Source organism: Pleurodeles waltl, chromosome 1_1, assembly GCF_031143425.1.
Source record: "Pleurodeles waltl isolate 20211129_DDA chromosome 1_1, aPleWal1.hap1.20221129, whole genome shotgun sequence".
NCBI lineage: Eukaryota > Metazoa > Chordata > Amphibia > Caudata > Salamandridae > Pleurodeles > Pleurodeles waltl.
In genome coordinates this window covers 193722840-193746299 of record NC_090436.1, presented here as the reverse complement: position 1 = coordinate 193746299, position 23460 = coordinate 193722840, and the positions used below count along the sequence as shown (strand labels likewise).

General features: G+C 44.2%; 1 protein-coding gene across 2 annotated transcripts in view; it reads left to right on the top strand.

Moving 5' to 3' along the window:
* NPR3 (natriuretic peptide receptor 3) overlaps window positions 1–23460 on the top strand; it is a 179643-nt gene that overhangs the window by 36714 nt on the left and 119469 nt on the right. For both annotated transcript variants that reach the window (XM_069220501.1, XM_069220510.1), the window contains exon 3: window positions 22024–22190. In XM_069220501.1, the coding sequence (XP_069076602.1) occupies window positions 22024–22190 (167 nt within the window). The remainder of the gene's footprint in view (window positions 1–22023; window positions 22191–23460) is intronic.

Below are 23460 nucleotides of genomic sequence, written 5' to 3'. Positions count from 1 at the left end.
GTTGTTATTCTGCATGGTCCAGTTGTTAGTCACAAATGTTTGTCTCAGGCATAAACAGCCAACACAGAAAGTAATAATATCTACCCTCTCACCATGCACACTGTGAAAGCTCAAACCGTAAGTAGTTGCTCATTGTTACAATATTGCATTAGCGCTCTTCGCAGAGTAGCTTGAACATCAATAGAAATTAATGGCAGGATCTTTTCTAGTATTCCTCAGTTGATATAAAACCCAATGGAAAATGCTGCCTATCTTTACACCTACAAGACCTGTAGATTGTCACAGTATGTCTTAATGAAACGCCATTGTGTGCCTATGCAAAGGTTGCTTACCTATTAAGGTTTACGCATATCTCATCCAATCAGCGAACAATTCCAATGGATACAAATGGCCGTTAAAATTCACCATATGATATGAATTGGAATATTTTCACATGCTTCCTGACTAGAATTCTTGGATCTACAGCATTGCTTGATTCAGTAGATCAACGAGTGAAAAGCCACTCTCAGCCACTCTAAAATTATGGGACGACAGTCTGCAAAAATTCTACTCAATATTTTTAATGAAGTTAGAAAATAAGCACATTCCTGGCTGTTAGAACTATTTTAGCGTCATAAACCCACACATAACAATTGTCGTTTTATGCTCTATGCCAGTATTATTACTATAACATGGTTTAAATCCTAGCTCCAAATGCTCTACTCTGGCTGTCACCTTAAGAAAGTGACAAAGTCAACACTCTGACAGTTGTTATGTAGGGAGCTTGAAGATGTGTGCTTCCATCATTGTAAAATGAACATCAACAGAATGCAACAACCAGTATTTGTCTTTTGATTTCCCATATTAAATCAGCCGAATCCTCTGAAACATCTTAGGGATGTGGTTCTTTCTTGGTAGTAGAAACTCTAAGAGCCTCATTCACGAGGCCCTAGCAGCACACTGCACCACTAGAGTGTCATTTTCTCTCAAGCTCTGGCAACACAATGTGCCAGCCCATATTTGCAAGGCCACGCAAATACACCTTGTGTGGCTTTTCATGTTCTTGTAAACATGGACCCATTTCAGGCATAACTCTGCGTGAAAGGGGCATTCCATGGGTGTTGCTTGGGGTGTTCCCATGCAACACCTATTGAACCGGAAGGAATCTGACACATTCTCAGATTTAAAAGTCTGGGAATGCGTCAGATTCCTATGCCACCTCAGGGGTGGCGTAAGAGTGTCGCAACAGGGAGAAATATCTTTATTTTTCCCCGTTTTTTCCTCTTGCAATTGTGTGCTGCACTCTGCAGCACACATAGAAAGTGGAAAACACCTCTTTTGAAGGGATACCTTCCTGCACAAAAACAATCATCCCCACAACACAGGCATCTGCCTGCATTGGTGCTAGACAGCAATTTGTGCACCAGTGCAGGGGGAGATGACAGAAATGCCCCATATCTTGTAGATACCGAGCCCTTCTGCCCTTTGCCGGTGGCGCAGGGCGGTACAGAAAGGAACTTGCTGTACCACCCTACAAATGGGCCTCATAAATTAGGCCCAAAGCTTGGCTGTAGGTGTGGACCTCACAGACCACTTTCATTGAAGTTCTGGTTATTTTCATTTTTAGAAAATCTTTCACTAAAGCCTAGAAACGTGTCATTGTCGTGTTGGCTTTCATGCTGGTTTCATGTGTGTGCCTAACTCTAACAATCAAAGTATAGTATTGATTCATAACAAACCTAACAATAGCACCCTGCTGCTGCAGGCAGGTCGCTTCCCTTCTCACCGCCGCTAATTCGATTTGCCATCCTGATAGCTGGTATTTCTGGGATTTTACTTAAAACTCTCTCCGGCTCTCCCTCGCCGCTGCGTCCTCGCGGCCCCGTCCCCCTCCCTCCACCTTAACTCTCTGACCCGATTCTTCCTTTTTTCCCGCCTCTAAGCCCCGCTCCCCCACCTCCCCTGCTCTCCTATTGGTCTAACCCCCATCCTTCCAGCTGCCACACCCTTGGCCTCAAGCAACTCGTCACGTCACCCACCCACATCGCAGGACACACACTCGACCCCATCTTCTCAGCCAGCAACCACGTCTCCTTCAGCCACACCACCGAACTCCTATGGACCGACCATCGCTGCATCCATTTCTCCTTTTAGAAGCCGGTCACTCACCACCTCATCACCAACTCCCCCCGCCGCTACTGGAACAGAATCTCTACAGAACAGCTGATCTCCACCCTCACCCAGGCACCCCCCCCAGGACCCGGGACCCCAGCACAGCCGCCACCTACCTGCACAAATGGCTAGAAGACTGCGCCAACACCCTCGCTCCACTCAAACAACCCTCAGACTCCCACCCAAGGCAAGCTGGTTCACCCCCGACCTGCAGGCCTCCAAACGGGAATGTCGAAGTAGGGAGAAGACCTGGTGCCTTGCACCCACCAAACCCAACCACACCGCCCTCAAAACTGCCATCCACAAACATCACCAGCTGATCCGCATGACCAAAAGAACCAACTACAAAAACCGAATAGACACCAACGCTCACAACAACAAAGAGCTCTTCGGGATCATCAAAGAACTCTCCAACCCCAGGACCTGCGACCACGAACCCTCGTCATCACAGGAACTCTGCAACTCCCTCGCCACTCACTTCCGTTGAAAGATCGAAAACATCCAAAACAGCTTTGAACCCCAGACCCATCAGCCAGCCACAGACAGCAAAGAACCCGACGCATCAATCAACACCAACCCGCTATGCTCCTGGACCCACGTCAACAATGAAGACACCATCAACACCATGGCCTCCATCCACTCCGGCTCCCCCTCGGACCCCTGCCTGCACCAGATCTTCAACAAAGCCAGCAACATCATCGCACCCCACCTCTGCGCAATCATTAACAGCTCCTTCGAGACAGCCACCTTCCAGGAAAAATGGAAACACGCCGACATCAACGCCCTGTTGAAAAAACCCAAAGCAGATCCAGATAACCCCATTAACTACCGACCTATCTCCCTCCTCCCCTTCCCAGCAAAGGTCATCGAAAAAATCGTGAACAGCCAACTTTCCCGATACCTGGAAGACAGCAAAACGCTAGATGCCTCCCAATCCGGATTTCGCAAAAACCACAGCACGGAGACTGCACTCATTGCTGCCACAGATGACATCAGGACCATGCTCGACAAAGGCGAAACCGCAGCTCTCATCCTCCTGGACCTTTCCGCAGCTTTTGACACCGTCTGTCACCACACCCTTCGAACACGCCTCCACAACACTGGGATCCATGGCAAGGCCCTCGACTGGATCTCCTCTTTCCTCTCCAGCAGAAGCCAGAGAGTCCGCCTTCCACCCTACCTATCCGAATCCTCCGACATCGTCTGTGGCGTCCCACAAGGATCCTCCCTCAGTCCAACTCTTTTCAACGTTTACATGGCTCCCCTCGCCAACATCGCATGATCCCACAACATCAACATAGTATCCTACGCAGACAACACCCAGCTGATCATCTCCCTCACGAAAGACCCCACAACAGCAAGAAACAGCCTACTCCTGGTGGCCTACATCCCTCGGAGCCGCCCCCACCCCCACCACCCAAGTACGGAACCTGGGCATCATCCTTGACTCAGCACTCAGCATGAATCAACAGGTCAACACAGTCTCCTCTTCCTGCTACAACACCCTCCGCATGCTCCGCAAGATTTTCAAGTGGATTCCTGTAGAAACCAGAAAAACATCACACACGCCCTAGTCAGCAGCCGACTGGACTTTGGAAACGCGCTCTATGCAGGAACCACAGCCAAACTACAAAAGAAATTGCAACGCATCCAAAACTCCTTCGCCCAACTTATCCTTGACGTCGCACGCCGCAACCACATCTCAGCCCATCTCAGAGAACTACACTGGCTACCCATATCGAAGTGGATCACCTTCAAACTACTCACCCACGCACACAAAGCCCTCCACAACACAGGCCCGGCCTATCTAAATGACAGACTCACCTTTCACAACCCCACCCGCCAGTTCCGCTCTGCCAGCCTGGCCCTCGCCTCCGTCACCCGCATTCACCGCTCCACCGCCGAAGGAAGATCCTTCTCCTCCCTCGCCGCACAGACCTGGAACTCCCTGCTGCTCCAACTACGCCAGACCCAAGACCTCCTGGCCTTCAGAAAATGCCTCAAGACATGGCTTTTCGACCATTAGCTCCCCCCCCCAGCGCCTTGAGACCCTAACGGGTGAATAGCACGCTTTATAAATTGTTTGATTGATTGATTGATTGAATAGCAACAATGAGAAGGGTACACATTATACTTAACACTAACATCATTATAATACACTTGGGCAATTCACTTCTCCCCCCAACTGACAAAGATACCCTCCTTTCATTAGGGGTGCCTCGACTAATACTTCATTGAAATCATCATCAGTAGAGTCTGCAGGTCTATCCAAGTTTGAAAATGTTAATTCTTTGTATTTAAAAGTCATATAACACATCAAAATAGACCAAGACTTGTTCCATGACTACCTTGTTGTTTTATTTGGGCCAAATGCTTTGCATTGCATCTGTCATGCACCAATCTATATGAAAATCAGGGATTCTCTGACATCGTAGAAAGACACTAGGGGCCTGATTACGACCTTGGTGGATAGGATTCTCCGTCACAAACGTGACGGATATCCCGCGTGCTGTATTACAAGTTCCATTATATCCTATAGAACTTGTAAAATGGTGAGCAGGATATCCGTCACGTTTGTGAGGGATTCTCCTATCCGCCAAGGTCGTAATCAGGCCCTAACTCATTGCACTACTACAGGTCTGAATAGAAACAAATTCACTTATAGTTATAATATAATGAGTTACATACATATGGACTGATATATATGACAGATATAATGTGGAATATTTGGCCCTAATGACGTGACAAGGTAGTCATGAAAAATGTGTTGGCTTCTTTTTATATATGAAAAATAAAAAGAATCAACTTTTTCAGACTAGGAAAGACTTCTGGCCCCTTATTGATGAACATACAAATGACGTAAGTGTACCTCATGAAAAAATAACAACATTTATTGATAAACACTTCTTGCTAGAAGCTGTGATACATGAAATGCACATTAGCTGGACTATATTGTATGTTGTTGAGAAGGGAGCAGAGACACTGCCGTGCTTGTGAGAAGCACAGCCGAGTGTGCTGCTTAATACTGATTTTACACCCAGACGTAATGGTAAAAGATTGGACCTGTGTTTTGATTTTATGCATCCAATACAGTACATTATTATGGGGACAACTGAGAAAGGAAGGTAAAACGAGTTACATAAGATAAAGAGTTTTGAATTGATCTGAACATGTCGGTAAAACATATAAGTATATGGTTCACAGAAGGCCCTCCCTTCCAACACACGTAAAACCTTATTATATATAATCACACATTTACTTAAATGTTAATACTTGGATATTATTTAGGTAAAAGCATATACTTACAAATTCCAAAATATATCCTTTTCTGTAAAGGAAATACAACGTTTTACAATGACAAATAGTCTGTCTTGTACAGAACAATGACTGCAGAATATATGGAGAAACTGTACTCACATTGGAAAGGCAACCAGTATCAGACATTCATTCTTTATAAAAGGTTGTGGACATATTCAGTAATTGATGTACTATGGAGGAAGAGACTTTCCATGGCTAAATGGTAAAATTGTTTAGCTCTCTCATGACATTGTATTTTCTGAGCATGCATAATTACAAATCTCAAGCGAAGCGAGGACTGTCATAGTAAATTACACGGATTTAGTTATTTTCCCCTCCGTGTGTAACTTGACGGTTTCCATGAAATCAGCCATGCCTCTGCAATTATCACAGCCTTGGTCATCAGGTACACAGTTGGATGCATCCTGCTTATCAAAATGACTCAGCCTAGCTGTGAAAGTTGTTCCATAATATGTAAAAGAGTTTTATTAGGTTCCCATCTTACATGTAGGCATCGTACAAATGTGGAAATAAGGTAAGATGGTTACAGTGTACGGATTGCTGAAATTTTGGATCACGAGCTGGTCACAGATTGTGTTTGAACCGAGGGTTTTTTACATTTGGATATCCTCTAGGAACCTACACTGGTAAAACAGTCGGAAAAGTCCCCATTCCAAACTGGAAGCTTGAAATTAGTTGGTACTCACCAAGGGTAATACTATGACCGTGAAGTGAAAGTTGTTCTAAAATGCTAAATTGCGTATACACCACAGAACAACTGAAAGATATCATGAAAAAGATGCAAACGGACCCAAATAACTTATTTGAATTATGTTTGTGGCCCCTCTGAACTACTTTTTTTGAAGTGTCACTGATTTGAACGCAAGGCTGTTTCTAAGGATCAATGAGTCTGGTGTATGAAAGGTTTTTACCCAATTTGTGTCAATGGGGGAAATGTGCTGATACAAATGGGCCTCTAATCCTTTTTATTTAAAAAAAAATAGAAAATCTGGGGCAGCTTTTTTATATGACTCTTGCAATACTTTCTAGTCAACTGGGTCGTTACTTCTACTTGTTTGACATTCTCCTGGATTATACTTTCATGATGCTGAGTTTTCGCTGAGCTACATCGCCTATCATTCACGGCCCAGGAGTGCATAATACGTGTTACATGTGTTAGAAGAGCTTCTATGAACCATATACTTTTATGTTTTACCCACATTCTCTGATCAGTTCAAAACTCCTAATGTTATGTGGCTCGTATTACCTTTCTTTCTCAGTTGTCCCCATAATAATGTACGCTGTGTTCGATTCATGAAATAAAAGCACAATTACAATGTTGCACCATTGTTACTGCCGGGTGTAATGTCAGTATTAAGCAGGACAGAAACAGCCTAGTAACAATCAATGACTTGTGGATCCTCTGTTGGCTGTCAGTGGAACTGCAGCCATTTTTACATCATTCCCCACAGAACAGCAGTCACAGGTCAGCGGGCTGTCTAACTACTCACAGTCCTTCGCCTCACATCTGCATACCCAGAAGCTGTACCACCACCACTGCCAGCCTTAGGTGCATTTTACACTGAAAATCTGACCCCTTTCATTGTAACTCATTCTATTTCTAGTGTTCATCGTAAAAAGTAAGCTACTCTACTTTTCAAAAGTTCTAACTTTTTTCCTATTTTTTTTTTATAACAAATTTTATTGCATTTAGTGGCATTCGCAGTATAGCAGTAGCAGTATTTAATAACTATAACAATAACCAACAATATATTGTAAGTACAGTTAGCCATAGTCCTGTCACTAACACCCTACCCTTGCCCACCCGTCCAGCTCCCATCATTGTATTAATATAACAACCGACCAGCTCAGGATGTCTCTGGGAATTGAAGATCATTATCCAGTAGCTGCAAATGAGGTCGTATTGGAGGGAGGACTATACCTCAGTAATCGGGCCACCTAGACCATATCTTAACATGTTTTTGAGGGCACCCTCGAGCTTGGTACACCAGCAGTTCAAGTCCCATACAATAATCCGCACCGCGTTTCCATGCAGAAGTAGAAGGAGCTGTGTTTTTTTCCTATTCTTAGCAACAACTACTATTCTGTAAAATTACTTTTAAGGTGTGATCTGTGACCGTAAAATACGTGACAGTAAAATACCTTTGTGGCTTTGTTGATCTAATCAACATGAGTTGGATTTCAGTGATGTATAATGCTGTCAGGCACTCAGCATTGTTGGTGCAGCTAGGGGCTCTTTAAACTACATGCACAACACTTGGTAACTAGTGGCTTACATCAACCTAAAAAGATTCTTATCAAGTCAGCAGTGTCATTTAGTCAGAACACTGAGTCTGAAAGGCTCCTAGGTGGGGTAATCACAAGAACTGGAAGGAAAGCCGTCTAAGCAAGAGCAGACAACACAACTGGAATGGACAACAAAGCCATTCAGTCATGAGGAAGGGACTACCTAAAGCCCACTCTATGTACTTTGGAAATAGGTTTTGCTGTCGGTTACAGAGACCTGAAAATCACTTCATGAATTTCACTTCTGGATGATTTCAGAGAATCTAGTGTGCAGAAGTCCTACAGTCTGACTGTAGACAATGTTAGTTGTATGGAAGACATCATGTCATCAACTCTTCCAAAACGAAGAGTAGGAAGTGGTGCAGTGTGAGTGGAGTTTGGATCAGCCCTATTCAGCCTCTGGCTTTTATGCATTTTCATGGCCTTCCATTGCTTGGATGTTATGTTCATTAAGGCCACGTCATTACACAATGGCTAAATGGTCCCATTTATGCCCCCATTATGCTTTGGAGATGGAGTATCAAGTAATCCTTTTGTTAAAGTGCTGATATCTGGATTTCTGTGTAGCTTATAAATGCTACTCAGTATTTCTTCTATGATGTATTTACTTTTCTGACAGGATGACATAGTAGTTCCTGTAATATGGGTTTTTTGCTTATGAAGTGTGTGATGTTGGGAAGTCTTAGCCTTTCATAAAGACTATGAACTTCACTAATCACCCTTCTGGATTCTTTAGTTTCAGTCTGGTGCCATAGTAACATGCTAGATTGAGAACGTTTTGTTCACAAAGTAAAGAAGTGCACACATTTCCTTCTTAAAGAAGCAATAAATATACTGACCGTTTGTCCAAAGTCTGTAATATGCAATATTTTTCTGCGTGTGCCATTTACAATGAAAACTTCATCTTTTAACTTGTTTTAATTACCGTAAAGCTTAACTCTCTTAATACAGTACTGGTACCTTACTCCCATCCGCAATATTGTTGTAGCCCAAAGTGTTACTTCTTTATGGTATTTTCTTCCTTGGCCAACTGGGGACAATAAGCACAATGCCATCCAACTGTTATCAAACTCTTCACCTAAAAACAGTCCAGACCTACTGGCTGTTGCAAAAGTTTTATTCTGATTTAGGAAACAGCGCCCAAGAAAGATTGGTTGCTTATGCATTTCCAACACCTCTTCTTGAGGAAATTCCATTCACCACAAGAAAAGTATTTTTACATCCTCGATTGCTCCACTGCTCACCCTGGTAAAAGCGTAGTTAATTAGGTTTGTAATTGACGTCTGTTGAGTAACTACAAAAATATAGTCTTGGGACCTGCTTTTAATGACCGAAAGCTTTTGTTAAAAAAAAAAAAAAAAACTATAAAACAAGCATTAAGCGACCATTTTGCCAAGAAAATGTCAAAGTCTATTCTGCATTTTATGAAAAAAAATTATTTTTTTTCCCACGTGGAAAGTTTAGTCCTAAGTGATAGAGTTCGGAAAGCATTCTTCAGCCTTGGAGTGATTAGATTAGGTGGACAGCATGTTCTGCTCTGACCATCCCTAATGCGTCAGCTCTCTCAGCACCTAATTACCAGCAGTGTGAAAGCAGGAATGGATATCGAGAGAGGGCAGTGAGCACAGGATTCTGATTTGCTCTGTGCTTGATAACTGTACAAGACTTAGTGTCAATGTATGATACAGAGTTGCCAATTTTTAGTTGGTCATATGAGCAAGACATCGTGTGCAACTGTCAAGTGCAGTATTTTTCAGAAGTGCTTTATGGTTTGTAGGCTATTAACGTGGATACAAAGCATATCTGAGTTCTGGTGCTTGTGGCATTGGACACAGGCAGCGGGACAAAGACACGCACACGGTAGGGCCGTTGTGATGCAGCTTTTCATTTTTCACCCCTTTGATGCTTGTTAGCCCTGGCATCTTTGGTGTGGTCTCCCCTGTCTTTTTTGCTTCTGCTTCCCATGTTTTGACTGTGTGTTGTTTTTGCTGCTGACCAGTGCTAAAGTGCAAGTGCTCCTCTGTAAATTGTGTATATAATTGGCTTTTCCATGATTGGCACATATGATTTACTAGTAAGTCCCTAGTAAAGTGCACTAGAGGTGACCAGGACCTGTAAATCAAATGCTACTACCCACATGAGTAGCCGTGTAAACATGGCTCAGACCTGCCACTGCAGTGTGTGTGTGTGCAGTTTTAACCTACCACTTCAACCTGGCAAGTGTACCCACTTGCCAGGCCCAAACCTTACCTTTTTATACATGTAAAGCACCCCTAAGTAGGCCCTAGGTAGCCCCATGGGCAGGGTGCAGGGTATGCTAAAAGTGTTCTACATGTCCTAACAGTGAAATACTGCTAAATGCAGTTTTCACTAGTGCAAGGCCTATCTCTCTCATAGGTTAAAATGGGGGCTGCCTTTGAATAACATTTAAGTGCAGCTTCCCTTTGGGAGCAGATGGAAATCTGAGGTTTGGGGTCTCTGAACTCACAATTTAAAAATACATCTTTTGGTAAAGTTGTTTTTTAAATTGTCTGTTTGAAAATGCCACTTTTAGAAAGTGGGCATGTTCATGCTTAAACCATTCTGTGACTCTGCTTGCTTGTGTATTCCCTATCTGGGTCAGACTGACAGTTGGGCTGTCTGTGAATCTCCACTAGACAGTGACACAAAGGGAGCTGGGGTGTAGCCTGCATATCCTGATGGGCCATCTGGGGTAGAGTGGAGGGAGAAGTGGCCACTTACACCTGAATGGGCTGCGCCTGCCCTCATACAATGCAGTCTCCAACCCCCTGGTGTGTGTCTGGGGCCAAGCCTGGGCAAGGCAGGATCTTGTGAACAACAGAGACTTTCCTTTGAAATTTGCCTACTTCAGAGGCAAAAAGGGGTATAAGTAGTGGACCCGAAACCCAAGACTTTTAGATTTACTTCTAGAACCAAAAGGAACATCTTCAAGGCGAAGACCTGAAGAGCTGGAGAAGGAGTACTATCCCTTTGCCTGTGACTGTGCTTTGCTGGGTTGGCCTGTAGTTGCTGCATCTGCCTGAAAGAGGACAAAGACTTGACTTTGTGGTATATTCCTGCTTGTGAAGCATCTCCAAGGGCTTGGGCTGAGCTTGCCTCCTATTTTGAAGTCGCAGGGCCATCAAAGACTTCCTCTGTCAACACCCGGACTCGCTGCGGAGACTCCTGCCCTGCCAAGTGGTGCCCAATCCAGTCCCTGAGCCCTTGAAAGGTGGATCTGGTAGTACAAGGACTGAAATCCACGCACAGGGAGCCGTGTGGGGAAAAGTTTGACGCACCACCTGCAAAGCGGCTGTAAAACGATGCACCACCTGCCTCATGGCTGAAATTGATGCACCACCTGCAACGCAGCTGGGAAATCAACGCATCATCTGCATCACGGCTGGAGGAACGAAGCAACACCCGCTTGCGGCTGCTGAAAATGACGCAAACCCCACACCGCATGGTTTTCCATTAACGTGCGGCTGGATTTCTCACGCATCATCGCTGGGTGTCAAAATCACCATGAACCTGCATGGATCCGAGGTGCCCTGTCCAGAAATTGACGCATTGCTCTCTTGCGGGAGAGAAAAACGACATATTGCCTACCCGACTGGAGAAGAAACAACGCACGGCCTCACTTGCGAATAAGGAATCAACGCATTGCCGACTTTTTCCGATGCACTCTCACCCATGCGGCTTTATTTTTTACGCAAACCAGGTATTTTGAGTAACAACAGCATTTCCATTGTTTTCTATGGAGTAAGACTCTTTCTACTTTAAAAATTCATAACTTTAATTGTGTATGCTGGACTTTTGTCATTTTGGTCTTGTTTTGTTCAGATAAACATTGGCTATTTTTCTCACCTGGTGTTGAGTCCTTTTGTGGTGTCCTCACTGTGTTACTCTATGTGATTGTACAAATACTTTACACATTGCATTGCCTCAGAGCTAAGCCTGACTGCTTAGGGGGTGAGCAGGGGTTATCTAAGTGTTTATATCCATTGCCCTGACTAGAGTGAGGGTCCCTGCTTGGACAGAGTGCAAACTGACTGCCAACCACAGACACCATTTCTAACACTGGTGCTCAGCGGTGAGGATAGAACTTGTATTTGTACTTGATATACAGTGATTAAGTGTACATACTGTTTTCAGTGCAGACCATTACTTGACCACATACTACTTGTTTTTACTTTTTTGTCTTTTTGGACTTTTCTACTTCCTTTATTTGTGATTTTTTAACTTTTCTTGGGAACTCTCTGAACTACTTTGGAACTTTTAATTTTTTTTGAGTACTCACCAACATGTCTCAATCTGGGGATGCACCAGCTGTGGCTACAAAGGCTGTTTTTGAGATGGAGAAACTGGAGGAGTACACAATGGCTCATCTGAAGCAGTTTTGTAAGGATCTTGCCTGCCCAATCAATAGCTCCTAAAGGAAGGAGGAGCTGCAAAAGGCATTGAGGGCCTGGGTGGCAGTCAAGGAGGCTGGAAGGCACACAGAGGAGGAGGAAGAGGGCGAGGAGGTACAGAGAAATCCAGGTGGTGTAGTGGATGTACCTGTTCTACCCAGGCGGGGAGAGTCTCCAAGACAGGTAGCAGTGTGTCATCCAAGGGTCTGACTCCTAAGGAGTTGCAGGACAGACAGGCAGAGAGGGTGCACCTGTTTGAGTTAGAGAAGCTTAAGATGAAGAGGGAGATGGAAGAGAGGAGGCTGGCCATTGAAGAGAAAACAATGCTCTTGGCTCATGAGCTCCGCTTAAGGGAGCTGGATCAGAGGAGGCAGTCTAGTAGAGATGGTGGCAGCAGTACCTCAGTGCAGCCTGAGAGGAGGGTACACATTCCTAAAGATCTGGTGAAGGATTACAAGAGGGAGGATGACATCTATTTGTGGTTCAAGGGGTATGAGTCTGCTTTCTACATGAACATGGTCCCTGAGGCACATTGGGGGGTGGGTCTGTGGAAGCACTTTGAGGTAGAGGGGAGGGAAACTGTTACATCCTTAGGAGATCCTCAGGGACTCACTTACTCTATAATGAAGGACGCCCTACTCACAAGATATGGTCTCTCCCCTGAGCAGTACAAGGAAAAGTGTAGGTCCTACAAAAAGAAAGAATCCCAAACCTAGTTGGAGTGTGTAGACTCTTTTTGCAGGTCACCGGATGGTTGGGTGAATGGCAGTCAGGTAACAACTTATGAGGGGCTTTACAACTTAATTACTTGGGAGGACTTGTACAGTCTTTGTTTTTCAGAGCTGCACCAGCACCTAATTGTCAGTAAGCTGACTGCCCCCAGAAAGCTTGCTCAGGAAACATACCGGTGGGAAAACACCAGGGTCCAGAAGAGGTGTGTGGGAGACTCTGCCAAGGGTGGGCAGGGTCCCCATCAGAAGAAGTGTGGGGTGAGGTAAGGGTAGGGGTCCAGAGGTCTCATGTGCCTGAGAACACTAAAAAGTACAGGCAGTGGGTGATCATCAATGGAGAGAGGGTGGAGACTCTTCGAGGCACAGGACGTTCCCACTGTCTGAGAGGAGGCTGAACCTGAGGGGTATGCTCCGGAGCCTGCAGGGGAACAGGTGGCTGAACTGGGGGAGGTCCCTGAGCTGACTCAGTGGCAGCAGGAAGGGGGACCCACCAGGACAGTATTCTGTGAGGCACAGAAGACATGTTATACTCTGGAGGGTTTGCGGCACCAGGCATCTGGTAAGGAGTCTCATTCACATCTGATTTATTGGGAGGATGGCCTCCTATATAGCGAGCCTAAGGTTGCTGAGTCTGGGGCAGCCTGTGTGCTGGTGGTACCCCAGTGCTTCAGGGCCTACCACCTCGTTGGGGATCCCCATGTGGGTAAAACCCCCATCAATGCACATATCCCACCTTCAACCTACACTGCACCCTGTCCAGGAGGCTACCTAGGGCCTATCTTAGGGGTGCCCTACATGTATGAAAAGGGAAGGTTTAGGCCTGGCAAGTGGACACACTTGCCAGGTTGAATTGACAGACACTGCAGCGGCAGGTCTGAGACATGTTTACATGGCTACTCGTGTGGGTAGCACAACCAGTGCTGCAGTCCCACTCGTAGCATATGATTACAGGCCCTGAGCACCTCTAGTGCAGTTTACAAGGGACTTACTAGTAAATCAAATATGCCAATCATGTAAAAGGTAATTACATATACAATTTACACAGGAGCACCCGCACTTTGGCACTGGTTAGTGGTAAAGTGCCCAGAGTATCAAAAACAGCAAACACAGAGTCCAGCACACATCAACAATCTGGGAAGCAAAGGCAGAAAGTTAGGGGATACCACTCCAAGGATGCCAAGTCTAACCGTGTATTTTTGTAATGTTTTCATGTAACATATGTGTAGTGTATTCTGTGAAATGAGTCACCTTTAGGTGCCTCAGTTCATAGTTGCACAGTCTGGGTGGAGAACCAGCGCAGGCTCCCAGTCCCCAGCTGAGCGGCATTTCAGGCCACTCAGACCAATCCAGACTCTTCTCTCATGCTGCGTAACAGCATGAGAGAAGCGTCTGGATTGGGAGGGGAGAGCAGAAGCAGTGAAGCACTGAGGTGGCGATGAACTCTGAGGCAGCATGCTGCAGGTAAGTGTTTAAAAAAAAAAATCTATTATTCGTATGTCACGCGACCTCCCCCCTCCGTGCAACTTCCCAGCCTGACCGAGCATTAGTGCTAACAGCTTCTGCTGATAAAGATATGCCCTCCTGACCAGGCTATCTATCTTCCACTATAAGGTACTTAGCTATCAGCTTCCAAAAAAGGGTGGGGGCTGCTAAGCGTATGCTCAAACAAATACATGCTGGCCCCGGCTGAGGCTCCTGCTGGACACTGCCAGAGATGGTCCATGGTCCACGTCTTAGATAGGGTACCAGGTGTTGGCTATCGCCTGTCCCTGCCCGGCTGAGCCATCCTAAGCAGCTGCATACTGCAAATGACTGGAGGCTAGCTGAGGTAGATAAGGTCCATACTTCATCGATAAATCCTGAGAGTTTTGTGGGTGATAGAGCCCATTCACATGCATACATCATGCGTGACATCACCAGTGGGTGTAACCGGGCCAATGCAATGTTTGTTGCATGAATTCCTGACCTGTATAGACCTGAAAAATTAGGCATCTAGGCTGGTTGAAGCAATTTTTCAACAGGCTTTAGGCAGTGACTCAACCTGGTGGGAAGGACCAAAAAGAATTCTAATGTGCCAGAATAAGTCCTGTGGGGTGCACAAGCCACCACTGGTCACCAATAGAGAAAGCACCAGTGCTTTGATGGCGGTTCTGAAATAATCTCCTGTGAGGAAAGGCTTTCCTCTGTGGTGTAGCAATAACTGATACTAGGTGAGCTTGTTCTCAGTTTAACACACCAACAGATTCTCAAAGAATAACACATTAATTGAAAAGATCTTAACATGCCGTCAACAGCATATTCCATATGATAGCTGCTTTGACCTAGAATGAACAATGTGCTCTAGTTAGATTTTCTATGCTAATGAAACCTACACCATGCTTCTAGTCTTCGTCAGACACTGAAAGAAAGCCAGATTTGAAGAAATACATTTGTGTCTACCTTCATGCAGGGCCAGTCAACTACCAGATTTTGCACACACTAGTAGTACCGAAAGAGGTATTCTGGAAGCCAAGATAAATGCTGTTCACACAATATAGATGAGATATCACTGACTTATGGCTTTTGTTTGTGTGCAGAAGTAATCAAAGCACTGTGAAGAGTCATGAGCTGAAGAACCCTGTTAGGACCACTGTTCAAATCCAGGGATTCATGGAAATAGCTGAGTCATGAGTATCCTCTGGTTACATGCTTAGTACACCACGCTTGGGCATAGGCCAAGTGAACTAACTGGCCAAATAGACGTCTTTAGGCCAGGCCAAGTTGTCTGCCCCCAAAACCAAAATCTGTCTTTTCCAATGTCTTAAACAAACACACCGTTAGCTTATAGCAGCTCTTTTCCTGAAGAAAATGCAACATAGTAAAGCACAACACGGTAATGTTAAATTTGGCTCATTATACAGTGCTTTATTGTTACTTGAAAACAAAACAACTTTTCGAGTGCAAATAGAGCCTTTCTACATTTTGCCCAGGGCTGGTAAATTGTCAGACTCCAACAGCAGAGCACTGTTCTAATGGTAGCAGAAAACATTCCACATTTCTGAGGACTTTGTTGTAGCCTTGTCTAACATCAGTTGTTAGATTTTAATGGCTACAATTGCAAGCACGCCTCTGTTTCACATAATAAAGCCACTTATGTCTGCCTGGCATCTTTCTTCGAGCTCTGTCAAACCAGACCTCAGAATGCAGCGCATTTGCAGCATCCTTTATTCTCCTAAAGATTTTGAAAAAACACACCAATGTTCAGTCAATGAAAGGAGAACTGTGTTTCTCATCCATCACTTCCTATTTTTTGCTTCAATGTGTGGCTGACAACATAAAGCTATATATTAGAGTCAGCAAGAGTGACCCTGTGGTGTTATTATGTTGCACTTTCCCTTCACAATACATTTTTTGGTTTGCTTAGAACATTTATGTCTTTTCACGAATCTTCGCTAAATTTGGCACTTACCTACCTCACCCAATGTATTCACACCAACTGTCAAACAGATCTCTCCTCCAGGAAAAAAAGTGAAGGTTTGGGGACAGCAATTATGCAAAGTTTACTTTCCCTTAGAGCAAAAAAACTCTAGACTGAGTTACACCAAAGTTGACAGCAAAATATATCCTGACTCAGAAATAAATTTTGTGGGTTGGTATAAATCTGTTGAATAGCTTTTTAGGCACTTGCGTTTGAAAAAAGTGTCATGAAGACTTTCAAGGATGAATTTAATCATGAAATCTGATTGGCTGATGAAGGTCTTGCACTTTTCTTGCATCTTGCAATTTACAAATTTGGGCAAATTTATTGATTCTTCATGAAGGAAAAAAAACTTGACAGGGAGAAGGAGTGAGCATGTTAACTTGTCCTAAGCCATGAAAAGGAAAAGATAGGTTCCCAGAATCATGAAACAATTGTTAGAAAAAAGACAAAAGTGCATTTAGGTGATTGTACGCTTCTAAATCCTAAATAAATATTGAGCATTCAGCCATCATTTTGTATTCAGAAATGGACACCATTTTCGTGAGTTCGCAAGTTTCACTGAATTTACAAATGTAGAGCCTAAAGTGAATACACATAAAAAGCATTATTTGAAGTAACAGTGAAGACACACATAGGCCCTCATTACAACATTGGTGGTTACCACCGCCTACCGCCACGGCTGCCAACATACCACCGCCGTGGCTACCAGCCATCTACGCGTATCATGACCGCCAACGGTATTCCGCCAGAATGCTGGTGGAACACCCCCGACGGTCATGGCAGCGGACGGCGGTAAGGCAGCGCTGCTGACAGCAGCACTGCCACGCCAGCAAAACACCGCCGACCGTATCATGATCAATGATACGGCCTGGCGGTGTTTTGCTGGCGGATGCTGCTGCTGCCAGCAGCACCTCGGACCGTCTCTAGCCGGAGGACCCCCTGCAATAAGGTAAGTCGGGTTCTCCGACCGGAGATGGGGTTGGGGGTGTTGTGTGTATGTGGGGGTGTGTGTGTGTATGTTTTGGTATGCGTGCTTGCGGGTGTGAGTCGTGTAGGATGCATGCATGAATGAGTGATTGTGTGTTGTGATTGCATATATGTGACAAGGTATGTTGGTGTGTGTTGCGGTGTGTGGGTATGTATTTGTGCATGCGTGGGTGGTGGTGGGGATGCGTGTGTGCATGTGTGTATATGGGTGCGCGTGTGGGTGTGTATATGTGTGGGGAGAGGGATGGGAAGGGTGGGGAAGGACTCTGGGGAGGGGGGACCCCTATCAGTGCCAGGGAAGGGATTCCCTGGCACTGATAGTGCCTACCACCATGGTTTTTGTGGCAGTAAGATTGGCACGAAAACCATGGCGGTAGGCTGGGTCGTAATCCCGAGGGTGGGATTGTGACGGCCGCCGGGCTGGAGACCTAAGTCTCCAGCCCAGTGGCCGTTACCACCCTGGCGGTCAGTGTGTTAAAGTAGCGGTCTTGGATGACGGTAACCGCCATGGTCAAAATCCCATTTTTTTTACCGATGGCCTGTTGGCGGTATTACCGCCGCTTTAACACCGACCGCCAGCGTTGTAATGAGGGCCATAGTGTGGGTGATGATGAAAGGCACAGAAAAAGGCACTAGTGTACAAAACAAAAGTCTTCCAAGGTTGCAAATAGATGAACATTTGTGATCTTGGAAACTAGAGTTTCATGAAACTCGAAACAAAAAAATAAAGGGGATTAAATGGCTAATGTATATGTTGGCGGTATGTATACTCCATCGTAACAGTGATGTAGTATACATACTGCCAACATAATGGTCTGCCAGATTTAAATACAGGTGGACCATATGTTTGGCTATTTGTCACTGCCGTAGCCATACCTCTCTAATGGCCCATCGAAGTAAGGAGCATCAGTGAAAGCGCTACATATCTGCCAACCCAATCAGGATAGGTGGACATATAGCCATTTTTTTTACTGTCCATCACTGCCAGACAAACCCTGGTGGTAAGAGGCAGTAAAAAAATTCAAAAGAGATAGGCAATCCACTTGTCCCTTAGAAAAATATAAACACCCTCTTCCAGAAATCGTTTTTTTTATTTTTTTGGGTTCCACTTCTTCCTGATTTCATAAGAACCCCCAAGCTTTACCAAACTCTCTTTGTGTGGTCGTTTGTTTTCTATTTAGGAGGCAACAGTGGATTCTGAGGTCAGTGCACTGCTTGGTTTATCCTCATTATGTATGAACTATGACGAAGAAGACAGACAAGGTCATGTCCTGATAACTTACCATGAATTTTCATGCCTTTGAGTTCAAGTCTAAAACCTCTGGCTGCCTGTCACAGTTCTTGAATTCCCTGCCTTCTGTAAGGATAAGTTACAGCATCTCTTCAGTTAGATACTGCTTGGTATTGAACAGCCCGTCTGAGTCCTCGTGATTCCTATGAGAACAAGTTGGAGGAACCAAAATGTTTTTTTGGAAGAACTTGGGTGATGGCTCACTGACTCATTATGGAATGAAGAGTGTCAAGGATCACTTGGGCATGAAGTAGTGAAATAGAACAGCTAAGTAATCAGCATGTTATGAATGAGTTGGCCAGTAGCGACCCTAGATATCTGCGGCACGAGTGGGGTTTAGTCCTAAGCAGCGAATACTCACAGAAGATTCCACCTTAGCGCACATAGACGGTCGATTCATAGCAGTTTTTACTCTGTTTCTTTATCTCACTCATCTGATCGCTCACATTCCTTGAATAAGAGTTACCTGTGCAGATTGCACGGTTGTTATAATGCATTCTACCAACCTGTTATTTGTAGCCGTACAGACCCACAACGGTTGAAAAGCAAGGGGATTTAGAAAAGAAGTATTCTTTATATTGTAAATTTAGATTTATGCAAAGGAGGTAGTTTTGGAGCAATATTAGTGTTAATAAAATTGTGTGTGTAACACAAACGAAATAATAGCATGTTTTGTTGGCTGCAATGCAATAGGAGTTACATTTTCTTATTGTCATGTCATTTTGCTAGTCACATTGGTGTAACGGGGACAATTATTTTTGAATAGACTGATTTACTTGTTGTGCAACTGTGAATACAATGTTTGAGGCATAGTAGAAACTACAGTGCACCACAGGCAGGAAAAGCGAAGGACTCTAGAATCCACATTTATTTTTGATGTAGCATTTTGTATGCTCTAATTTCGAGGCTGATGAATCTTTGGACCCATGCAAGGGTTTAACTAGGGAATCGGGTAACAGTCACTCAACATTTAATTTACAGGGTAACCAATTTGGCCACACAATGAGGACCTAAAACAGAAATAAAGTTACAGGGTTTTATCACAAATTAACACTCAGGGTAATGCAAACTAATCTCTAAAACCTGCTGTAAAGATATAGAATAACAATTGGGTTGCAAATCTTATGAAGAAATGTAAAGAATAAGCATAACACAAACCAGGAATTCAGTAACTGTTCTACACAATATCAGCAACAATATCAGTGCTCGGGAAAAAAGCATTGGCCAGTTCTGTTATACCTTAGTGCAATGTAAAGGCATCTAACCAAGTTGAACTATGGGCAGGTAGGGGAAATCTCCTAACTAATCTTACTGGAAAAGAACAATCTAACTAGAAAACACAGGTACAAAAAGTAAGGAGTAAAACTAAGACAAAAAGAATTTGGAAAAATAAAGAAGAAGGTATCAGCATTTCAGAAGCTTGATTAAAAGTCTTCTTAGAGAGTTACATGTAAGCCGAAGCCACACTCAGCAGAGCACATGTGAAAAAGGAAAGGTCAGAGGTCTGTACCTCTCAAAGTCCAAGGGAAAGTGTCCTACAGTCAATTAGGAAAAGCCCTAGTTAATACCATGAAATGAGTTAGGTAACACCTTCTTCATCACTGCACTATGACTCCATAATACTTTCCTGTCCCACGGTGTAACTTATAACATCACCTGTACCTTCCCTCAACACCCCTTCCTATTTGCGAGTCGAATTCACAATTTGCGAGTCAGTACCGACTCGCAAATTGTGAATGAGCATCGCATTCGGCATTTTGCATGGCGCAAACTGGGATTTTCGCAGTTTGCACCATGCAAAATGCATGCTACATCTGGCCCTTAATTTCTTGTTATTCTGTACATATAATACATTTTACATTATTATAAATGCAAATCCCATTCTCTCAATCAGGATTGCATGAAGCAGTTAATAAAACTGTAGTCTTTATTAATACATAAGCATGGGTGTGATACCGAAGTGCATTTTCAACATTTGACGTTACATATTAATGCACACGTCGCATAAATTGTCATCGTTTTAAATGCAAATATATTCTAAGGACATGAAGATACTTCTAAAATTATACTCAATGATTACGTTTAATTTAATAAGGTTAATACCTTCAATGCATGATTTTCCTAGGACTACAGGTAATGCACTTTACCTTTGACTTTGAGTGCACCACTTTACATTAGTGAACTGTTAAAACACACATTATATGTAACGTCATGGGTACATATAGGTTATGATTATAACGCAGGGAGTGGCTGTAAATTCTATGCTGCTCCACTGTTATAGTGTATTTACATATGATCTGCTTTGCTTTGTAGCAGGCTTTCCTGCAAATACGGTCTGGGTTACTATTTTACAGCCTAGAATATTTATCATCTCTTCTAGGCACATGTTCCTTCAGTACATGAGTTTGCGGTGCGTTCTTGCTGGAGGTAGGTCTCACTGCCATCCATCGCCAGTGCGCGGTGCTTTTCGGAGCAGAGGTTGGTGGTGCTGCTGTCTATTATCTGAAACATGAAGGTGACAGGCATTTGTCCCACTGGTGGGAAAGCCTCGTCTGCGAGACACCACTAGCATTCTGAGCGAGACGCCCCCTTTGTGAGTGTCGTGTCCCATGTAAATAAGGTCTGTTCCCTTGCACTTCTGGCCTCATACTCTAAATCGTTACTATGATACCAGCAATGGAAGACTGAAAGAACAGCCTCTAGTTTGTCTAAATGTGTGAGTTTGGGGCAGGGGCGTTGCAGTGCCATTACACAAAATAATGGGGTCCCTGCAGGGTGCTGCGAGGGGCCCCTGGGTCTCCTACATCTTGTTCATTTTCATTGGCCCTACGCTGAATAGGGGCCCCCCTTGGAGGGTTGGAGGGCCCCTGCATCGCAGGGGCTGCAGGGGCCTGCGTTATACCCCTGGGGCTTAGCCACTTTTGGTGCAGCAGGTGCAGTGGCACCCGGGCCCAGAGAACTGAGGTACCTAAGAAACCTTGATAATTGTTGTATTTTATTTACCCTACAGCAGTCAATTAGGGTGTTTCTTTGTTTTCACCAGGGCCCATGGCATCCTTACTGGCCACCTGTAGGGGGCACTGGCAGGTACATTTCTGAGGACCACCAGGGGGAAATGGGCTGGTATACGCTCGGTTACTTTTCTTGTCTATCGAATAAATACAGTTTCGTTTCACTTTACACAATATATGTCAAAACGGATAACAGGTAAACGCTCGAACGATTCATTTAAGTCTAGATTAATATTTAGCAAGGCCCCACAACTAATAATGCCCTAAAACTGCTACACTAAAGAAACCTATTTATTCACAGCGTCGCACAAAGAATAATGTCATAGCAAGAGTTGTAACAAACTTGAAAATCTAAATATTTGTATTTCTCTCATAGGAGACGGCTCCTGGAAAAGAGGAGACAAGTACGACCTTGAAGCAAAGCAAGCCTACGCATCCCTCCAAACAGTCACCCTACTGAGGACAGTGAAACCCGAGTTTGAAAAGTTTTCCATTGAGGTGAAAAATTCTGTCGAGAAACTCGGACTCAATGAGAATGATTACGTAAGTGTTTGATCGCGATTCCAGTGAATACATGTTCTGTCAACAAGCTCCTAATTAAATCATAGATGACAAAATACCTCTATGGACATCTTTCAAAAGTTCATGTGTTCAGTTCTCATCTGCATTATCGAATTCTAGAGAGCCTTCCATACTTGTAAATCAGATGCATTTTTTAAGAAGGATTCTACGATTTACATGGAAATTGCTGCAAGCTGAGAACGTGTGAAAGATGAGAGGAGTGGAAGGTGTGAAGCAGAATCAGCTAATGTGAATAATTAAATAGAGGGAATGTGGTATGCAACAAAGAGAGTCAATTCGACTCTTGGGTTTTCCTCGATGGTGTATTTTATAATTACCTGCTCTTTACTATTACTCAACCCAGTAAGTCAGTCCTTAAGGATAAGGCGGTACTTTGATCCATAATGTGTTTCCGTGTCCTTTATTTCCCAGTTTAACTGCCAATAGAGGGACTGCAATCCTAGGATTTTATGGCTAGATCGGAAGCTAATAATATTGCAATCTCCCTTTAATGCCAGATTCTCTGACCACCAAGCTGGGGAAAATCTACATTCACTTTGAATATGCTGACTCCATAAGGAGGCAGGCGCTTTGGATCAATGTCTTTTCCACGTTTGATCTCTATCTGGCTGCTTGATGCCTTTCCCCTGGTGAATCAGAGACTTATTCATAGTGCTCACCTGGGGCTGTTCTGTGCAGCACTGTAGAATGGATTCTCACTTACAAGGCAGTTCTGCCTAGGTCGTGGCATCCTTTACAGCATGAGGCCAGCAGGTACCATCGAAAAGAATAATGTTATCCTCCAAGGAATAGGTGAGTCAGCTGCCATTGAGGAGGATTCCTTTGAACATCATGTTTGTCTTACAAGATGCTCCACAGCTCTCTCCCTATCAGATGGCTGCCAGATTAGAGTTTCCTTCGTTTTGCAATTTGAGATCAACAGAAACAACTTGCATTCTGGTGTGGCACAAAGATAGCATCTGCAGTGTTTAGGAAGACCACGGCTCTATTAGCATCCCTTTCACAGCTATGAGGTTTAGCTAGCCACCCTTATCTAAAACATTGTCTCATCCAGTGTCATCAGAGCCATGGTTTCTAAGAAAATTAGAAAAAGCCAAAGCTGTCACCATCCAAGGACCTTGTCTTTATTGGGACATGCTTCAAGATGGAAATTGGTGTTGTGTTCCTTCCAGATGTCGGGCCCTTATGTTGATACACCTTAATTTGTCAAGCACCAGATGCTGTAAATGTC